The sequence below is a fragment of the Hippopotamus amphibius genome, chromosome 12, assembly GCF_030028045.1.
Source record: "Hippopotamus amphibius kiboko isolate mHipAmp2 chromosome 12, mHipAmp2.hap2, whole genome shotgun sequence".
NCBI lineage: Eukaryota > Metazoa > Chordata > Mammalia > Artiodactyla > Hippopotamidae > Hippopotamus > Hippopotamus amphibius.
The window spans coordinates 86,750,640-86,771,176 of record NC_080197.1 but is presented as its reverse complement, the minus strand read 5'-3'; the positions used below and the strand labels follow the sequence as shown (position 1 = coordinate 86,771,176).

The window sequence follows — 20,537 nt, the reverse complement described above, 5'->3', positions numbered from 1 at the left end:
CCAAGGTAGATTAGTTTCTGATAAACTCCTAGCAGATTAGGCTCAGGTTAAATAGTTTCTCCTGAGGGCAGCCCTTGTTAAGTAGAACAGAGTGCTCTGGCATATTTCAAAATGTTTACTTTTTCCCTCCCCCTGCACAAGAAGCACAGGGGATTTTTCTCAGATATTTACTGTGAGAACTTGTCCAAGCTCTTGGAGGTAAAATTCTTGAAAGTGTGGGGGTCCCCTCTATGATTGGGTCTCCCTGGAGTTTTAAACCCTCAGACTTGTCTACCCTGAGCCTCCTGCAGTTTGTCAATTACAATTCAGGTTTTCCTACTCCAGCACTTGTTCCTGCAACAGTTTCTGCTTGTGAATTCTGTCCTCCAGTAATCTGTGAGTTCGCTCCTCCGGTAATCCATGACTCCCTGTGCTTGCCTGTCTCTCCAGTCTTGAGTGCAGGGGTTTGACCCATGTCCTCACCTCTCTTACGGATCGAGGAAGAGTTGATTTTTCAGTCTGTTCAGCTTTTTACTTGTTAGGATGGAATGGTGACTTCCAAGCGCCTCATATAAAGAGACAGAAATCATAAGTCTCCTGAAAGGGTAGTCTTTTCAACAAATTGTTTTGGAATAATTGGATATCCATGTGACAAAAAGTTTTTTAAAATGTTCATATCTCATACAATATTAAAAAATTAAGTCAAATGGACCATAGACCCAAATGTAAAATAAACACTATAAAACTAAGAAAACAAAAGAGAAAATATTTGTAACCTTGAGTTAGGCAGAGATTTCTTGGATATGACATCAAAGTACAATCAATAAAAAAATTTATAACTTGGGTTTTACAAAAATTTAAGACTTCTGCTCTTTGGAAAACCCTTAATAAAAAGTCAAGGGACTTCCCTAGTGGTCCAGTAGTTAAGAATCCATCTTGCAATGCAGGGGACGCCAGTTCAGTCCCTGGTGCATCAAAATTAGAGAGCCTGCACACCACAACTAGAGAGAAGCCCACGCACTGCAACAAAGTGTCCATGTGCCACAATGAAAGATCCCCCCCCAACACAGCCAAAAAATAAATAAAATAAAATAAAAAGCCAAGCTACAGACTGGGAATAAATATTTGCAAAACATACTTCTGGTGGAAATGCAAATTAGTACAACTTTTCTGGAAGGAAATTTATTATTGCTTAATAAAACTACACATGCACTTGCATTTCAACCCAGCAATCCCACTTCTATGGATCTACCTTAAAGGTATACATTTAACCATATGAAAATATATATGCAGAAAGTTATTCATTGAAGCAATACTTGAATTACAAAATATTGCAAACAACCCTAAATATCCATACACAAGAGAGTGATTGAATTAACTACAATCTACACACATAATGAATTATTATGCAGCTATAAAAAAAGAATAAGGACGATCTTTTTGAATTGATATGAAGTGATCTCCAGGACACACAAAGTGAAAAAAAATAAACCAAAAAAGAATATCTATTATATGTTACACTTTGTGTAAAAAAGAGTGAATATAAGAAATTACACGTGAATCTGCTCATTTATACAGAAGAAATACAAGAAGAATAACCTATATGCTAAAGTGATTGGTTATATACAGAATATATGTGGAAAATGGGTGGAAAGTAAGGTGGAATAAGAAAGAGGCAACATGAATGAGGAGGAAGTAACATTTTTCTGAGTATATCTTTTTGCATAGCTCTGGCTTTTACCACGATAGTAATGTTTCACATACTGGATAAAAAAATAAAAACAACTGTTATAACCAACCAGTATATGGGGTGACAAGGAATGGATCCAAATGCTAACTATTGAACCTAACTATATACAAATGAATAAGATAACCACACAGAAGAAAAGAACTAGCTAGTAACTTCGGAAAACAATAACTTGGATGAATAATGCAAGGTTAAAGAAAGAATGATATACACATGCTGCACTAGTCAGTAAATGTATTTCTTTCTTTTTTTTTTTATTATTTATTTACTTATTTATTTATTTTATTGGCTGTGTTGGGTCTTCATTGCTGCACACAAGCTTTCTCTAGTTGTGGCGAGTGGGGGCTACTCTGTTGTGGTGCTCGGGCTCCTCATTGTGGTAGCCTCTTTTGTTGCGGAGCATGGGCTCTAGATGCGTGGGCTTCAGTAGTTGTGGTACGAGGGCTCAATAGTTGTGGCACACAGGCTTAGTTGCTCTGCCACATGTGGTACCTTCCCGGGGCAGGGATCGAACCCGTGTCCCTTGCATTGGCAGGTGGATTCCCAACTACTGTGCCATGTAGGAAATCCCAGTAAATATGTTTCTTGCAGGCTTATGAGTTAGCAACTCTGAAATCACTCTGTGTATACACCAGAAATGAGCAAATAAGTAAATATATTGTACAATTAGAACTGGGTTTCTCACTCTTGGAGAAAGAAGTAACAAATAAGGAACAAGAAAAGAGTAAAAAAACCCTGTGGTATAGGATTGGAATCTCAACTATCAGTATAAAACCATATTTTAAAAATATATACAGATAGATAGTTATATAAATACAGATATCTATATATACATGGGCTAATACACATACATATATTTTCTAGCTTTTTTTGCTGAGAGGGCCTAGAAAAAATGACACTTCAATAGTAATGAACATACCTAGCCCCAGATTTGGTTTCTAAACATCATTATCCAATAAAAGGAACAAGGGCTTTTGGAGAAGTTGTTGATTTCAGGGCTGGGCTGGGAATGCAAAAGTTGAGCCTGGAATATCTTACGCTTCCAAAAAAGTAATGAAATGCAGATAGATAAATAGATAGATAGACAGATAGATAGATAGATGATAGATAGAGTAGATAGATAAAGAGATAGCTACTTGTTGAAAGGATACAGGAATCAGTCTGAAGGTGCTCCTAATGGACAAATCTGGAACAATTCAACACACACACACACACACACACAAACACACAATTTGAATAATAACCCACAGGACAGAATAAATATCCATCAATCTATCCGTGTAAGTAAATAAGTAAATGGAAGAGGTAGCTCTTCCTTGCAATTGACTTCCAATTAATAAATATAAAAGAAGGAAATTTAAAAATTACCATTAGACAAACACCACAGTAATAATTTTTTTTAATATTTATTTGTTTAGGCTGCACTCGGTCTTCGTTGCAGCATGCATGCGGGATCTAATTTCCGGACCAGGGATTGAACCTGGGCCCCACTACATTGGCAGTGCAGAATCTTACCTGCTGGATCGCCAGGGAAGCCCCCACAGTAATAATTGTTGCAGACAATACTTATCAGTGGATTCCAAAAAGTGGACAAAATTTTGAGAAGATACAGAATATGCATAGTCTCAAAGTATATTCCTCAAGATATTTATTAACTACAAAAGGAAAAATAGTAACTTTACAGTGAACACTTTAACCAAGTGACCAAGGTCAACATTAGTCACACACAAAACACTGTAATATGATGTGCTGAGGACACAGATCATTTCTGGGGTATTCTTGCCCCCAAATGCATAACCTCAGTCCCATAATGAAAAATAATAGAGAAACCAAAATTGATAGACATTCAAAAAAATAATATTCTTTGAAATATCAAGGTCATGAAGGACAATGAGTAATTGGCTAAGGAAATAGTAAAGACTACAGACGAATAAGGGGAAACAAGAAAATGTTATATGAGACCCTAGCTAGGATCCAGTTACAGAAAAAGAATATTGGTGGAAAAATTGGTAAAATTCAAATGAGATCTTTAAGAGTATTATATCAATTTTAATTTCCTTGTTTCAACAGTTTTATTATGGTTATATAAGAGGTTAACATTAGGGAAGCTGGGTTAAAAATATATGGAAACTCTGTGCTATTTTTTTAAAAAGATTTATTATCTTACTTATTTTTGGCTGCATTGGGTCTTCCTTGCTGTATGTGGGCTTTCTCTAGCTGTGGAGAGGGGGGGACTGCTCTTCATTGCTGTGTGCGGGCTTCTGAGTGTGGTGGGTTCTCTTGTTGCGGCGCACAGGCTCTAGGTGCACAGGCTTCAGTAGTTGCAGCACATGGGCTCAGTAGTTGTGGCTCGTGGGCTCTGGAGTACAGGCTCAGTAGTTGTGTTGCATGAGCTTAGTTGCTCTGCGGCATAAGGGGGTCTTCCTGGACCAGGGATTGAACCCATTTCCCCTGCATTGGCAGGCAGATTCTAAACCACTGCGCCACCAGGGAAGTGCCAACTCTGTGCTATTTTTGTGGCTCTTCATTAAGTCTAAAATTAATTTGAAGTAAAAAGCTTAAAGAAAAAAACCTATTTTGCATTGTTTACTAAATTTGAATCTATACATACCTGATTGCCCAGCAATTTCATTCATAGATGAAATGCATGCTTATATGCATCAAAAAATATTCACAAAAATGTTTATTGCAATATTATTTGCAGTAGACAAAAATATCAGAATAGATAGAATTATAAAAGGGAATGACAATAATAAAAATTAATGAACTCTAGCTTCATATAAAGAAGCTCATGAACTTAGTATTAAAGAATATATACTGTATGCTTCCATTTATGAGGAAAAACTAACCTAGAGTGTTAAGGGTCAGGATAATAGTTGTCTTTAGAAGAAATGGGGAGTATTCTGTAATGCAGATAATTTTTTTAATTTCAGGTTTTGTTCACATCATGATAATTCATTGAGTTTTTCAGTTGTGAATTTTCACTTATGTTTATTATAATTTTAAAAGTTTTTAAAAGGAAACGTTAGCCTATGCTACCACCCTAGATAAAGAAACATGGACCAGATTTATTCTCTTATCTGAAACAACTAAAAGAGGGCCACCTAAAAGGATTAATAGAAACAATCCCCAGAGGTCACACAGGGAGAGGAGTATTTTCTGTTCTCAGCTGGAGTACAGAGTTTAGCTCCTGGGACATCTGGTAGAGTACTCAGAAGGATTTTTGCCTCAGTAAGTAGTGGGAACAAAATTAGCCATAGAGTAAATGCTGTTATAGTCTCACATAACAATGCGCAAAAGGAAGATTCAAAAGGTTCAAACTAATTCCGCATAACTAAACTATGTTCTCAAAGTTTGAGAATATTTATAGGATTAGAAAAATATCCAGCACCAAACAAGATAAACTTTACAATATCTGATATTTGATCAAAAAATATCAGGCAAGAGGAGTGACACCAGGGAAGGTGGCTGAGTAGAAAGCCTGAGAAATCTTTCTCTCCAACTTGTCAACAACTATATTGGCAGAATCTGTCTGATTTAACTGTTTTGGAATTCTGGAGTCTAATCAATGGCTTCTATCTTTCAAAGGAAGACTTGCCATTAAAGTATGGGTAATTTCATTCAATTGCAGCCTTTACCATGGTAACAGCTATTCGTTTCCCACCCTCCACGCCTATGACAGGAAGTGTTCCTAGAGTAGCTTACAAGAGCCAGGACAAGAACTTTGTCCTCCAAATATGAGAGATCTGTGTTCTGATTGTGAATTGATGTTTCAAATCACAGAGGTGCAAGATACAAAGGCAAGCTACCATTGTAACCTCCACTGGGTGGAAGCAGCTTTCAGGGGATTTAAAGAGACAGTTTCAGGTTTTTTTCCCTCACTTTTCCTTTTTCCTCTTTTGGGAGCCAGACATTTAAAGGTTAGGACATTCAGGGACTTCCCTGGTGGTGCAGTGGATAAGACTCTGTACTCTCAATGCAAGCAGCCCAGGTTTGATCCCTGGTCAGGGAACTAGATCCTGCATGCATGCCACAACTGAGTTCGCATGCCACAACGAGCCTGCCTGCTGCAATAAAGACCCAGTGCAACCAAATAAACAAATAAATATTTTTAAATTTAATTAATTAATTAATTTTAGGCTGCATTGAGTCTTCATTGCTGTGCTCGGGCTTTCTCTAATTACAGTAAGCAGGGTTTACTCTTCATTGTGGTACATTGGCTTAGTGTGGTGCAGAGCACAGGCTTCAGCAGTTGTGGCACACAGGCTCAGTTGCTCCCTCCCATTCTGAGGGTTGTCTTTTTGTCTTGTTTATGGCTTCCTTTGCTGTGCAAAAGCTTTTAAGTTTCATTAGGTCCCATTTGTTTATTTTTGTTTTTATTTCTATTATTCTGGGAGGTGGGTCAAAAAGGATCTTGGTATCGTTTATGTCATAGAGTGTTCTGCCTATGTTTTCCTCTAAGAATTTTATAGAGTCCGGTCTTACATTTAGGTCTTTAATCCAATTTGAGTTTATTTTTGTGTATGGTGTAAAGCAGTGTTCTGATTTCATTCTTTTACATGTAGCTGTTCAGTTTTCCCAGCACCACTTATTGAAGAGGCTGTCTTTTCTCCATTGTATGTTCTTGCCTCCTTTGTCATAAATTAGGTGACCATATGTGTGTGGGTTTATCTCTATCCTGTACCATTGATCTATATTTCTGTTTTTGTGCCAGTACCATACTGTCCTGATTACTGTAGCTTTGTAGTATGGTCTGAAATCAGGGAGCCTGATTCCTCTGGCTCCATTTTTCTTTCTCAAGATTGCTTGGTTATCTGGGGTCTTTTGTGTTTCCATACAAATTGTAAAATTTTTTGTTTTAATTCTGTGAAGCATGCCATTGGCAATTTGATAGGGATTGTATTGAATCTGTAGATTACTTTGGGTAGTAGAGTCATTTTCACAATATTGATTCTTCCAATCCAAGAACATGGTATATTTCTCCATCTGTTTGTGTCATCTTTGATTTCTTTCATCAGTGCTTTACTCTTTAAATTTAAAAAAACATTACAAGAGACTATAACAAGGGCCTTCCCTGGTGGTCCAGAGGTTAAGACTTTGACCTCTCAATGCAGGGGCCTGGGTTTGATACCTGGTCAGGGAACTAGATCCTGCATGCCACAACTAAGAGCCCACATACCACAACTGAAAGATCCCACATGCCGCAATTAAAGATCCCACATGCCACAACTAGAGACCCTACATACCACAATGAAGATCCCATGTGCCACAACTATGACCCAGTGCAGCCACATAAATAAATATTAAAAAAGAGAGAGAGAGGCTATAATAAAAGGTTCAGGGATTCCCTGGTGCCACTGTGGTTAAGAGTCTGCCTGCCAATGCAGGGGACATGGGTTCTAGTCCTGGTCTGGGAAGATCCCACATACCAAGGAGCAACTAAGCCTATGAGCCACAACTACTGAGCCCACAGCCCTGCAACTACTGAAGCCCATGCAATAGAGCCTGTGCTCTGCAACAAGAGAAGCCACTAAAATGAGAAATCCACACACCACAGTGAAGAGTAGCCCTGGCTCACCAAAACTGGAGAAAGCTTGCTCACACCAACAAAGACCCAATGCAGCCAAAAGTAAAATAAATAAATAATAAATCTTTAAAAAAAAGGTTCAATAAGGCAAGAAGATATAACAATTATAAACATGTATGCACCTAATAAGAGACCCTCAATATACAAGAAGCAAAAATGAACAGACTTGAAGGGAAAAATAGATAATTCTACAACAATAAGGGGAGATTTCACTTTCAATAATGGATAGAACAATTAGACAGAGGATAAGTTAGGAAATAGAGGACCTGAACAACCAATAAATCATCTAGATATAACAGATGTACACAAAATACTCCATCAAACAACAGAATACAAAAAAACAAAACAAAATAAACCAGAATACACATTTTTCTCAACTGCGTGTGGGACATTCTCCAGGATAGACCATTCTCTAAGTTTACAAAATAAACCTCGATATATTCAAAAATATATTATACAAAGTATCTTTTCCAACCACAATGAGATGAAGTTATAAATCAACCACAGGGACTTCCTTGGTGGCGCAGGGGTTAAGAACCCACCTGCCAACACAGATGACATGGGTTTGATCCCTGGTCCAGGAAGATCCCACATGTCATGGAGCAACTAAGCCTGTGCACCACGACTACTGAGCCTGCACACCACAACTTCTGAAGCCGCACACCTAGAGCCTGTGGTCTGCAACAAGAGAAGCCACTGCACTGAGAAGCCTGAGCAGCACAATGAAGAGTAGCCCCTGCTTGCTGCAACTAGAGAAAGCCTGCGTGCAGCAACAAAGACCCAAAGCAGCCAATAAATAAATAAATAAATAATAAAATAAGCACATGTTTAAATAAATAAATAAATAAAATAATAAATCAACCACAGAAGGAAAACTGGAAAAGTCACAAATGTGTGGAAATTAACACATTCTTTTGTTTTGTTTTGTTTTTATTTATTTGCCTGGGCTGAGTCCTAGATGTGACATGTGGGATCTTTGTTGGAGATCTTCATTGCCACATGTTGAATCCTCTTAGTTGTGGCATGTGGGCTCTTAGTTGTGGCATGCATGCAGGATCTGACCAGGGATCCAACCCAGGCCCCTGAGTTGGGAGTGCAGAGTCTTAACCACTGGAACACCAGGGAATTCCCTACACATTCTTTTTTTTTTTTAATTTTATTTATTTATTTATTTACTTATTGGCTGCATTGGGTCTTTGTTGCTGCACACGGGCTTTCTCTAGTTGTGGAAAGCAGGGGTTACTCTTCATTGTGGTGTGCAGGCTCACAGTGACTTCTCTTGTTGTGGAGCATGGGCTCTAGGCATGTGGGCTTCAGTAGTTGTGGCACACAGGCTCAATAGTTGTGGCTCACAGGCTCTAGAGTGCAGGCTCAATAGTTGTGGCACACGAGCTTCGTTGCTCCACGGCACGTGGGATCTTCCTGGAGCAGGGATGGAACCCGTGTCCCCTGCATTGACAGGCAGATTCTTAACCACTGCACCACCTAGGAAGTCTCCCAACACACTCTTAAACAAGTGAGTCAAAGATGAAATTACATGGGAAATTAGAAAATACTTAGAGATGAAAATGAAATCACAACATGCAAAAACTTATGGGATAAAACAAAAGCAGTGCTAAGAGGGAAATTTTTAGGTGTAAACATGAGAAAAAGAAGGTCTCAAGTCAACAACATAACTTTATACCTTTAAGGAACTAGAAAAAGAAAAACTAAACCCAAAGCTAACGGAAGGATTAGAAAAATTAGAGCAGACATAAATAAAAGAGTACAGAAAATCAATACAGAAAATCAGTGAAACAAAAAGTTGACTCTTCCCTCCAAATCAACAAAATTGACAAACCTTTAATTAGACTAACAAAGAAAAAAAGAGATTACTCAAATTACTAACATCAGAAATCAACGTGGGACTACAGAGCTGGTGTGCCGCAACTACTGAGCCCGCACTCTGGAGCACACATGCCACAGGGCAACTAAGCCTGCTCCCTAGAGCCCATGCCCCACAACTAGAGAGCCTGCATGCAGCAACTACTGAGCCCCATGCTCTGGAGCCCCCATGCCACAACCAGAAAGAAGCCTGTGTGCCACAATGAAGAGCCCATGTGTCGCAATGAAAGATCTCATGTGCCACAACTAAGACCTGATGTAGCCAAATAAATAAATATTTATAATAAAAAAAAGTCAATGTGGGGACATTACTACTGACTCTACAGAAATAAACGGGATTAATGAAAACACGAATTTGAAAAGATACACGCACCCCAATGTTCATAGCAGCATTATTTATAATAGCCAAAATATGGACAGAACCTAAGAGTCCATCAGCAGATGAATGGATAAATAAGATGTACATAGGGACTTCCCTGGCATTCCAGTGGTTAAGACTCCATGCTTCCACTGCAGGGGTAGTGGGTTCTATCCCTGGTCGGGGAACTAAGATCCCGCATGCCCCTTGGTGCAGCATGAAAAAAAAAAAGATGTACACACACACACACACACACACACACACTCAGGAATACTACTCAGCCATAAAAAGGAATGAAATTTTGCCATTTGCAACAACATGGATAGACCTGGAGGGTATTATGCTTAGTGAAATAAATCAGACAGAGAAAAACAAATACTGTATGATATCACTTATATCTGGAATCTAAAAAATATTATACAAAAAACTAGTGAATATAACAAAAAGAAGCAGATTCACAGATATAGAGAACAAACTATTAGTTACCAGTGGGGAGAGGGAAGGAGGGAGGGGGAATATAGGGGTAGAGGATTAAAAGATACAAACTATTATGTATAAAATAAGCTGCAAGGATTACAAAACAGGGAATATAGTATTTTATAATAATTATAAATGGAATATAACCTTTAAAAATTGTGAATGGGTGGGTGGATGGGTGGATGGATGAATCGGTGGATAGGTGGGTGGATGGATGGATAGATGGATGGGTGGGTGGAAAAAAATTGTGAATCATGATATTGTACACCCATAACTTACAAAATATTGTATGTCAACTATACTTCAATTAAAAAAATTTTTAAAGAAATAAGTAGGATTATAAGAGGGTACTGTGAACAATTGTATGCTACCAAATTGGTAACCTAGATTAAATGGGAAAATTCCTGAAAACACAAAACATATGAAAACCAAATAATAAAGAAATATAAAATCTGAATAGATCCATAACTAGAACGGAGAACAAATCAGCAACAACAAAAAAACCTCCCAACAAAGAAAAGCCCTAGACCAGGTGGCTTTACTGGTGAATTCTACCAAACTGGAGAGTTGATATGTCCTGAGGTAGACCAGTAAAAGTGTATTGCTCACCTTGCCAGCTGAAAGAAAACTGCTTCTGCTGGTCCTTATTGACGCTTATGGAGAAAAGCCATTTGTCAGATCAGTAGCTGCATACCAGGGACTAGAGGGTATGATAATTTGCTCAAGCAATGAAACCATATCTGGTACATTGGCTGCCACCACCTGCCTAATTTTACAGTTATCCATTGTCATTCTTGAAGGTCCATCTGTCTTCTGCACAGACCAAATAGGCAAGTTGAATGAGGATGCGGTGGGAATTACCACTCCTGCATCTTTCCCTGATGGTGGCATTTATTTCTGCAATTCCTCTAGAAATGCAGTATTGTTTTTGGCTTACTGCTTTCCTAGGTAAAGGCAGTTCTAGTGGCTTTGACTTGGCATTTCCCACCATAACAGCCCTCATTCCACAGGTCAGGGAACCAATGGGATTCTGCCAGCTGCTGAGTATGTCTTTTCCTTTTATGTATTCCAGAACTGGCACAATAACCACAGGATGGGTTCAGGGACTCAGTGGGCCCACTGTGAGATGGACCTGAGCTAAAACTCTACTGATCACATGACTTCCATAAGTCCCTACTCTGAACAGTAGATCACAATTGACACTTTGGATCTCCTAAAATTAGTGTCAGTTCAGAGCCAGTTTCCAGTAGTCCCCAAAAGTTCTGATTATTTCATTTTCTCCAATGCACAGTTATCCTCGTTAAAGGCCAGGTCTCTTTGGAGGAGGCTTGGAGAAGGATTAACAGTATAATTTCTGTTAATAAATTTATTTATTTATTTATTGGCTGCATTCGGTCTTCATTGCTGCGTGCTGGCTTTCTCTAGTTGCAGCGAGCTGGGGCTACTCTTCGTTGCAGTGCACAGGCTTCTTATTTCGGTGGCTTCTCTTGTGGTGGAGCACGGGCTATAGGCTTCAGTAGTTGTGGCACATGGTCTCAGTAGTTGTGGCGCATGGGCTTAGTTGCTCTGTGGCATGTGGGATCTTCCCGGACCAGGGATTGAACCCATGTCCCCTCCATTGGCAGGCGGATTCTTAACCACTGTGCCACCAGGGAAGTCCCAATAGTATAAAATTTTGACAGTGACCTTCTGTGGGGAACCCAGCCTCTGCTTCATTCAAGGGGTTCTGGGTCTGTAAAGTGGCTTAAATCTGGGAATTGATTGAGGGGTCATGAGTCTCTGTTGTTATGTTTCAGGTTAGACTTTTGTTCACTTGACCTAGAAATTTTCCACTTATACAAATTAAGTAAGAATTTAGTAGGTTCCTATTTACTTTTAGTAGGACTAGCCAGTGCCATAGTTCTTCAAAAGTCAGACTGTTCTGATTAGTGCTTTGACTCTGCTGCCCATTATGGTAACCATGTCCAACTGGCCTTTGGTGGTTACACCACTTGGCCCTTGCCACCTTAGGATTCAATTACTCCCATTGTTTTAATTTTTTTAAATTAATTAATTATTTTTTTGTTTGTCTGTGCTGGGTCTTAGTTGCTACACGCAGGATCTTTGTTGTCACAGCATGTGGGATCTTTAGCTGAGGCATGCAAACTCTTAGTTGTGGCATGTGGGATCTTGTTCCCTGACCAGGGGTCAAACACGGGCCCCCTGCATTGGGAGTGCAGAGTCGTAGCCACTGGACCACTAGGGAAGTCTCAAATTCCATTGTTTTTATTTATTTATATTCTTTTAAAGATTTTTAATTTATTTTTATTTTATTTTTTTAAAGATTTTTTTAAATTTATTTATTTATTTATTTATTTATTGCCTGCATTAGGTCTTTGTTGCTGCACATGGGCTTTCTCTAGTTGTGGCGAGTGGGGGCTATTTTTCGTTGTGGTGCGCAGGCTTCTCATTGCAGTGGCTTCTCTTAATGTGGAGCATGGGCTCTAGGCGCATGGGCTTCAGTAGTTGCAGCATGCGGGCTCAGTAGTTGTGACTCACGGGCTCTAGAGCACAGGTTTAGTAGTTGTGGCACACAGGCTTAGTTGCTCCACGGCATGTGGGATCTTCCCAGAGCAGGGATCGAACCCATGTCCCCTCCATTGACAGGTGGATTCTTAACCAGTACGCCACCAGGGAAGCCCCCCATTGTTTTTAGATTTCCCAATTCCACTGTGAGGTCTGGTCTACAGAGAGGAGTGATAACAGTGTTCTCAAGAATGCCAGGGCTCCTCTCATAAGTGTATTTCTCACAGTCATGATGAAAGGTATGTCTTCTGGAGTCTCCCAGGGTGGATGAGTAGATCTTAAATGACAAATCCACTTTAACATTCCAATCTCTCTAAGCCTTTTAATTCTTTCCTCTAGTTAAACCAAGACAAGTCTGGCATGTCTAACTTATTCACTGCGAGTAACCTTTTTGTCCATGTTTCAGACAAACAACCAACCAACCAAACTGTTAGAACCTTTTCTAAGTCTCCAAGCTGCAACTTTAAATACTGAATCTCAGCTTAGTGAGTATACATCAGTTGGCTTGATTCAACTTTCTGTTCCTTCCACCATTATTCCACACCTTTAACATCCATTCCCACACATATTGTGTGGATTTCTGTCTCTAAAAATTAGAAAACTCAAGTAGTTGTTTTGGAGGGTAGTGGGCCTCCTCTTGGGTCACACTGTACCTCATCTTTCGTGGCCTACTGGAATTTGAATCTAGTTATAGATCTAGAAACAAAGAGATGTTGTGGGAGTGGTTCCTGAGGAAACTCATCATTGTCTTGCAGGACAACTGCCTCAAGAGAGGTCATCACAGTTTCCTAAGGCAAAACAGGGTTAATCCCCTCAGACAGGGGTAAAGCGGCCATTCCCGTTTGTGTTGGGTGAACAGGCAAAGAACACTCATCAGAATTTAGAGTTTTCAATATCCCAAGCTTTAACAAAAGCCTTTCCATACATCCCCATTCCAGCTTTTAGGATCCCATTCCTTTTCAGTCAATGTCCTCACTTTAACATTAGCCACCCAATGAGGCTAGGAGCTCAACTTGTAATTCAACTAGTCAGAGAATGAGATTCTTGGTTTAATTTTCACCAGTCTTAGCCTGGAGCTACAGGAGATTAAGGGTCTCCTTCAAGGCACACATAGAAGCTTTCATTTATGTGGCACTTGAGCTGGAAATCTGAATCCCTGAGCTCACCCTTTTCTTTCCCCGCTTTGTTCGGTGACATTAGGAGCAAACAACCAATCTCATTATATTTGTTAATTTGCCAAAAATGTTTGAAAGTATCATATACTCAGTTGCCCAAATTCTTGCTTTTTGTAAGCAGTGGATTAGGAGTATTCAGTGGTGACATTTTGCATATCTTAATTGCCAGATCATGCCAAGCATGGAGATTAAACAGGATACTGGCTCTAGGTAGTTAAGATGCATGTCTAAGGAATGATATCAATGAGCCCAGACTCTTGCATCTTCCCATACAGTTAATGAATTTAGAGAAATGCTAAATTCATTAACTCGAAATGTCTGATTTTCTTTAATTAATAGTAATATTTTTGATGTTCCAACTACCTGGTTTTGTTTGTTTGTTTGCTTTTTTGGGTTTGTTTTGTTTTGTATTGCTTTTTTTTTTTCCCCCCAAACTCCTATATATCCTGGCTCCTCCCTTACCCCTTTGGAACAGTCCCTCAAAGCTATCTGAGAGGCTGTCTGTCTCCTGGGTTTAAGTCCTCAGCAAGTCCACTGAATAAAACATAATTCTCAACTTGTAGGCTGTGTTGTTTTTTTTTTCAGTGGATATATGTATCTTTTTTTTTTTTTTCCTTATAATGAATCAGCTCACATGATTATGGAGGCTAAGTCTCATGATCTCCACTCGGCAAGCTGGAGACCCAGGAGAGCCTAAGGTATAATTCCAGTCTAAAAGCTGGTAGGCTCGAGACCCAAGAAGAGCTGAAGTTTCAGTTCAAGCCTCAAGACTGAAAAGACAATAGTCCCAGCCTAAGGCAGTCAGGCAGATGGAGTTCCCTTTTACTTAGCCTTTTTTTGTTCTATTTGGGTCTTTAATTGGATGAGAGCCACCCACATTAAGGAGGGCATTCTACTTTACTCAGTCTATTGATTCAAGTGTTAATCTCACCCAGAAACATCTTCACAGACATACCCAAAATATCTGACTAAATGTCTGGGCTCCTGGTGGCCCAGTCAAGATGATGCATAAAACTGACCATCACAACTATCAACAGAGTAAAAAAGCAATATACAGAACGGGAGAAAATATTTGGAAATCACATATCTGATAAGTGATTAACATCCAGAATGTATAAAGAATTCCTACAACTCAACAAGAACAAACTTAGTTCCAAAATGGGCAAAAGAATTGAATAGACATTTCTCCAAAGAATAAATGCACATGGTCAGCAAGCACATGAAAATATGCTCAACATCACTAGTCATTTGTGAAATGCAAATCAAAATCACAATGAGACACTTCAAGCCCATTAGGATGTCTATTATGAGAAAAAAAAGCCAAAACCTAGAAAATGACAATTGTTGGTGAGGATTAAAGACATTGGAACCCTTATACACTGCTGATAAGGATATAAAATGGTGCAGTCACTACAGAAAACAGTATGGCAGTTCCTCAAGAAATGGAAAATAAAATTACCTTAAGATCCCGCAATTCTACTCCTGGGTATACAAAGAATTGACAACAGGGACTTAGATATTTGTACTCCTATGTTTATAGCAGCATTATTCACAATGGCAGAGAGGTAGAAGCAACTCACGTGTCATGATGAATGAATGGATAAACAAAATGTGATATATACATACAATGGAATATTATTTAGCCTTAAAAAAGGAAATTCTAACAGATGCTACAACAGAGATGAACTCTGAGGACACGCTGAATGAAATCAACTAGGCACAAAAGGACAAATACTTTACAATTTCACTTATATAAGGTATCTAGAGTAGGCAAATTCATAGAGACAGAAAGAAGAATGGTCATTACCAGGGTTTAGGGGCAAAGGGGAATGTGTAGTTACCGTGCAAAGGGTCAGAGTTTCTGTTTGGGGTGATGAAAAGTTCTGAAAATATATAGTGGTTATGGTTACATAACATAAATGTACTTAACACCAATGACTTGTACAATTAAAAATAGTTAAAATTACAAATTTTATGTGTATTTTACTACAATAAAAAATGGAAAACTAGGTAATTGCCTGTTTCAAACAAAACTAATTGGAATGTAATAAAAATTGAGCTTATAATACATGTAGAAGTATGATACAAATATCACATAGGCCAGGAGAGGGAAAAAAGTAGAACATTACTGTAAGTTTTATACACTGTTCAGAAGTGGTGCAATACTACTTAAAAGTAAATGGTGATAACCTAAATATGCACACTATGAACCCCAAAGCAAACACTGAAATCTAAAAGTATAGCTAGTAAACTAATCAAGGAAATAAAGTGGAATAATAAAATATATCCACTCTAAAAGTAGTCATAAAAAGAAAAAAGGAAACAAACAAAAAAATGGGACAAACAGAAAATAAATAGCAAGATGGTAAATTTAAACCTAACCATATTGATAATCACATTAAATATAAATAGTCTAAACATCCAATTAAAAGGCAGAAATTGTCAGGTTGGATAAAAAAAGAAACAATTATATGCTTCGTGTAAGAAACCAATTTAAAATATAATAACCCAAATATGTTTAAAGTAAAAGAATAGAAAAAGGGAAAGGAGGGCTTCCCTGGAGTGGTTAAGACTCCATGCTTCCATTGCAGGGGGCATGGGTTGGATCCCTGATCAGGGAACTAAGATCTCATGAGCTGCACGGAGTGGCAAAAAAAAAAAAGAAAGAAAGAAAAGAAAAAGAAAAAAAAAGAAAGAAAAGAAAAAGGATGGTAACGCATCAAATGAAAGTTACGGTGGCTATATTAATAACAAACAAAGTAAGTTACAGAGAAAAGTATATTGCTAGAGATAAATAGGGTCATTTCATAATGGTAAAGTAGTCAATTAATTGAGAGAACATAGCAATTCTAAATGTTTAGGCACTCAGTAGCAGAGATTCAAAGTACATGAAGGAAATTTGGTACACTGTCAGAAGAACTAGAAAAATGCACAGTTACAGTCAAATATTTCTATATCCCTCTTTCAATAATTGATAGATAAAGTTGAGAAAAAACAACAGAAGACTTGAACAATACTATCAACCAGCTTGATGTAATTGTTATTTTATAGAGTATTCAACCAGAGTACAAATTGTATTCAATTGCATATATAACATTTACCAATATAGACCATGTTCTGAACCATAAAACAAGTTTCAAGAAATTTACTAGGCTTCAGATCATATGAAATAAATTCTCTGACCCCAACGAAATTGAATTAGAAATAAATAAGAGAAAGAAGTCCCGAACAATTTGGAAACTAAATAACACTCTTCTAAATAACTCATGGGTCAAAGAAAATAAATTTTTAAATGAAATTATAACATTTAAAACTGAATGAAAATGAAAACAGCATTTTCATTTGCAGGGGGGAAATATATGGAACAAAACACTTATTACAAAAAAAAAAAAGTTATCAAATCAATGACCTCAGCTTCTGCTTTAAGAAACTAGAAAAGAAGAGCCAATTATACCCAAAGCAAATAGTATAAATGAAATGATGAAGATCAGTGCAGAAATCAGTAAACTAGGAAACAGAAACGCAATTAACCTGTGAAATCAAGAGTTGATTCTTTTAGAAAATCAATGAAATTGACAAACCCCTAGCCAGACTGATAAGGAGAGACAGAGAAGGACAAATTACTAATATCAGAAATGAGAGGTGACATTATTACAGATTTTATAGATAATGAAGAGATAATTCTATGAATAACTTTAGGCCAATAAACCCAACAACTCAGATGAAATGGACAAATTCCTTGAAAGACAAACTGTGAAAACTCAGATAACCAGAATAACTCTATGATTTTTTAATTAATTAATTAATTAATTAGCTGTGCTGGGTCTTCATTGCTGCACAAGAGCTTTCTCTAGTTGTGGCAAGCAGGGGCTACTCTTCGTTGTGGTGCGTGGGCTCCTCATTGCAGTGGCTTCTCTTGTTGCAGGGCACGGGCTCTATGTGTGTGGGCTTCAGTAGTTGTGGCACAGGGGCTCAATAGTTGTGGCTCACAGGCTCTAAAGTGCAGGGTCAATAGTTGTGGCACACAGGCTTAGCTGCTCTGCGGCATGTGGGAACTTCCTGGAGCAGAGATCGAACCCAAGTCCCCTGCATTGACAGGCGGATTCTTAACCACTGCGCCACCTAGGAAACCCTCTATGATTTTTTTTTTTAATTTGTAACTTAAAACCTTCCCATGAATTAAACCCCAAGTCTAGATGGTTCCATTGATTATTTTTCCTCACCCCTCCCAAACACTGGTGGTTTCTACCAAACATATAAAAGGAAATGCCAGTACTCAACAAACTCTTCCAGAAAATTGAAAAAAAATTCTAAGCTGAGTCTATAAAGCTACCATTATTCTGATGTCAAAACCAAAGTTATTATAAGAAAAGATAACTATATACCAACATACTTTATAAACATAGATACAAAATTGTTAAATTTTTAGCAAATCGAGTACAAGATAGCAAAAAGAATGCTACATCATGAGTAAATGGGGTTTATTTCAAAAGTGTAAGGTTGGTTTAACACTTATAAGTCGATGTAATTCACTATATTGTCAGATTCAAATAGGAAAAAAAATCATGGTGATCTCCTCAGATGCAGTAAAAACTTTTGATAAAACCCATATCTATTCCTGATTAAAAAGCTCAGCAAACTAGGAAAAGAAGGAATTTCCCCAGCTTGATAAAGAACTTTAAAATATATACGACTACTATCATGCTTAATAGTGGAAGACTGAATGCTTTCCCTTAATATCAAAAACAAAGCAAGGATGTCTCATCACTTTTATTCAACTTGATATTGAAGGCCTCAGCGTACACAATGAATCAAGAACCAAGTTTAAATGCACACAGATGTGAAAGGAGGAAACAAAACTGCCTCTATTAGTAGATGACAGAATTGTCTATGTAGCAAATTCAAAGAATGTACAAAGAAAATCTATAAGAACTAATAAACTGGGTTTCAGTATATAAGAACCATATACAAAAATCTATTGTATTTCTTTGTTAGCTGTAAACAATTGAGAATAGAAATTAAGGAACAATACTGTTCACAATAGTATAAAAAATGTGAACTACATAGGGATAAAGCTGACAAAAGATATGCAAAGCACTTCTGAGAAAAAATAGACCAAAATAAAGGAAAAGATATGCTGTATTCAGGGGTCAGAAGACTCAATATTGTTAAGATTTCAATTCTCCTCAAATTGATCTGCAAATTCAACATATTCCCAGTCAAAATACCAGTAGGCTTTTTTTTTTTCCAATAGCATTTGACAGACTGATTCTAAATTTCCTATGGAAAAGCAAAAGGAGAAAGCAGTGTGGATAAAGACAGTTTTTAGGTTATGAGTGTCTGACTCTTGAGAGAAAAGCCCAAGAAGAGGAAAAGGAGGTAAAAGGAAGATGTGAGAGAAGTTGGGCATAATTGAAAAAAGAACAAAGTTGAGAAACTAAAACTACACGATTTCAAGAATTATCATGAAACCTCAGTAATCAAGACACTGTGGTATTGGCATAAAGATAGACAAATAGATCAAGACAACAGACTAGAGACTACATTAACTCACACAAATATGGTCAATTGATTTTCAATAAAGATGTAAATGCAATTTAATGGAGGGTACTCTTTTCAACAAATAGAGCTAGAGTAATTGTTAAAAAAAAAAAAGAAACTCAATCCATATCTGGTATCATATACAAAGATTAAGACAAAATGTATCATAGACCTAATATCAAATCTAAAAGTATAAAACTCTTAGAAGAATATGTAAGAGAACATGTATTGTCCTTGGATTTCTTTTGGCCAATAAACCTCTCTTCCATGAAGTGTTCAGGGGAAAGAAAAGGAACTAAGAACTCAATCTCATTTCTTCTTGTTAACTATTTGATAAAAGCTCAGTAGAGGACAAATGAAAACTATTGACTAAAATTAGATACCAATATTAGCTACAGATTTTAACTTTCCTATCGCAATCCTCAATAACACATGTGATTTATTTTTAGAAAGCTTGATTAACTCTGATATGAAAGTGAAAGGGATTAATACAGAATTGGAGCTTGATATCCACAGAGTCTGGTGAAATCGTCATTTGAAATCAAAGTTACCTCAAACACAGTCAGATGTCATGAAAATAAAGTGATTCCTTAAAAAAAATGTAGCTGGTCATGAAAACTTTAAAAAGAAAGTTGCAATCTATAAACTTTTCATTTACTACCTACCTCTTTGGCTCGATGGAGCTGTGCTTGCTCAATCCTAGTGATGACATCCTGTACTGTAAATGGGATCTCAAGCTTAGGGATCTCTGATCTATCAAGGACATTTTTGTATGTTATGGTGAAATCCAAAACTTCTTTTCCTGCTTCATATTCACTGCCTATCTCAGTTGGCATTTTGATAAATGTTTTGGAAAGCTGAGTGATTTTCTTTTATTTCTTCGTTTTTCACAGAAAATAGGCAAATGCTAATAAAGCTGTCCAAAAGGAATCAAGAAGAGGTTTTTCCTGCTCCCAGAGGTTGTGGTGTACCCTGATACTAGCCACGGTGTTCCAGTCCTGGTGATGTCATAATAGACCCATTGTGATATTATCATTGACTCAAACATTTAAAGAGTGCTCACTATATGCAGAGAATTAGGTGTTCTATATGCTGTGATGGTAGCGGGTGAAGGGGGGAGGGAGGGTAGGAAAGAATAAACAACAGGAATGCTAAAAGAAATAGAAGATATAGCCTGTTTGAATGAACTTAAAATCTAGGTGTTAGAATTCAAGATCCAGTGTA

General features: G+C 37.6%; 1 protein-coding gene across 1 annotated transcript in view; it reads right to left on the bottom strand.

The window, feature by feature from the left end:
- FAM186A (family with sequence similarity 186 member A) overlaps positions 1-20,149 on the bottom strand; it is an 87,278-nt gene extending 67,129 nt beyond the window's left edge. The window contains exon 1 of the mRNA XM_057704169.1: positions 19,979-20,149. Coding sequence (XP_057560152.1) covers positions 19,979-20,149 — 171 coding nt within the window. The remainder of the gene's footprint in view (positions 1-19,978) is intronic.
- Between the last annotated feature and the right edge of the window lie 388 nt (positions 20,150-20,537).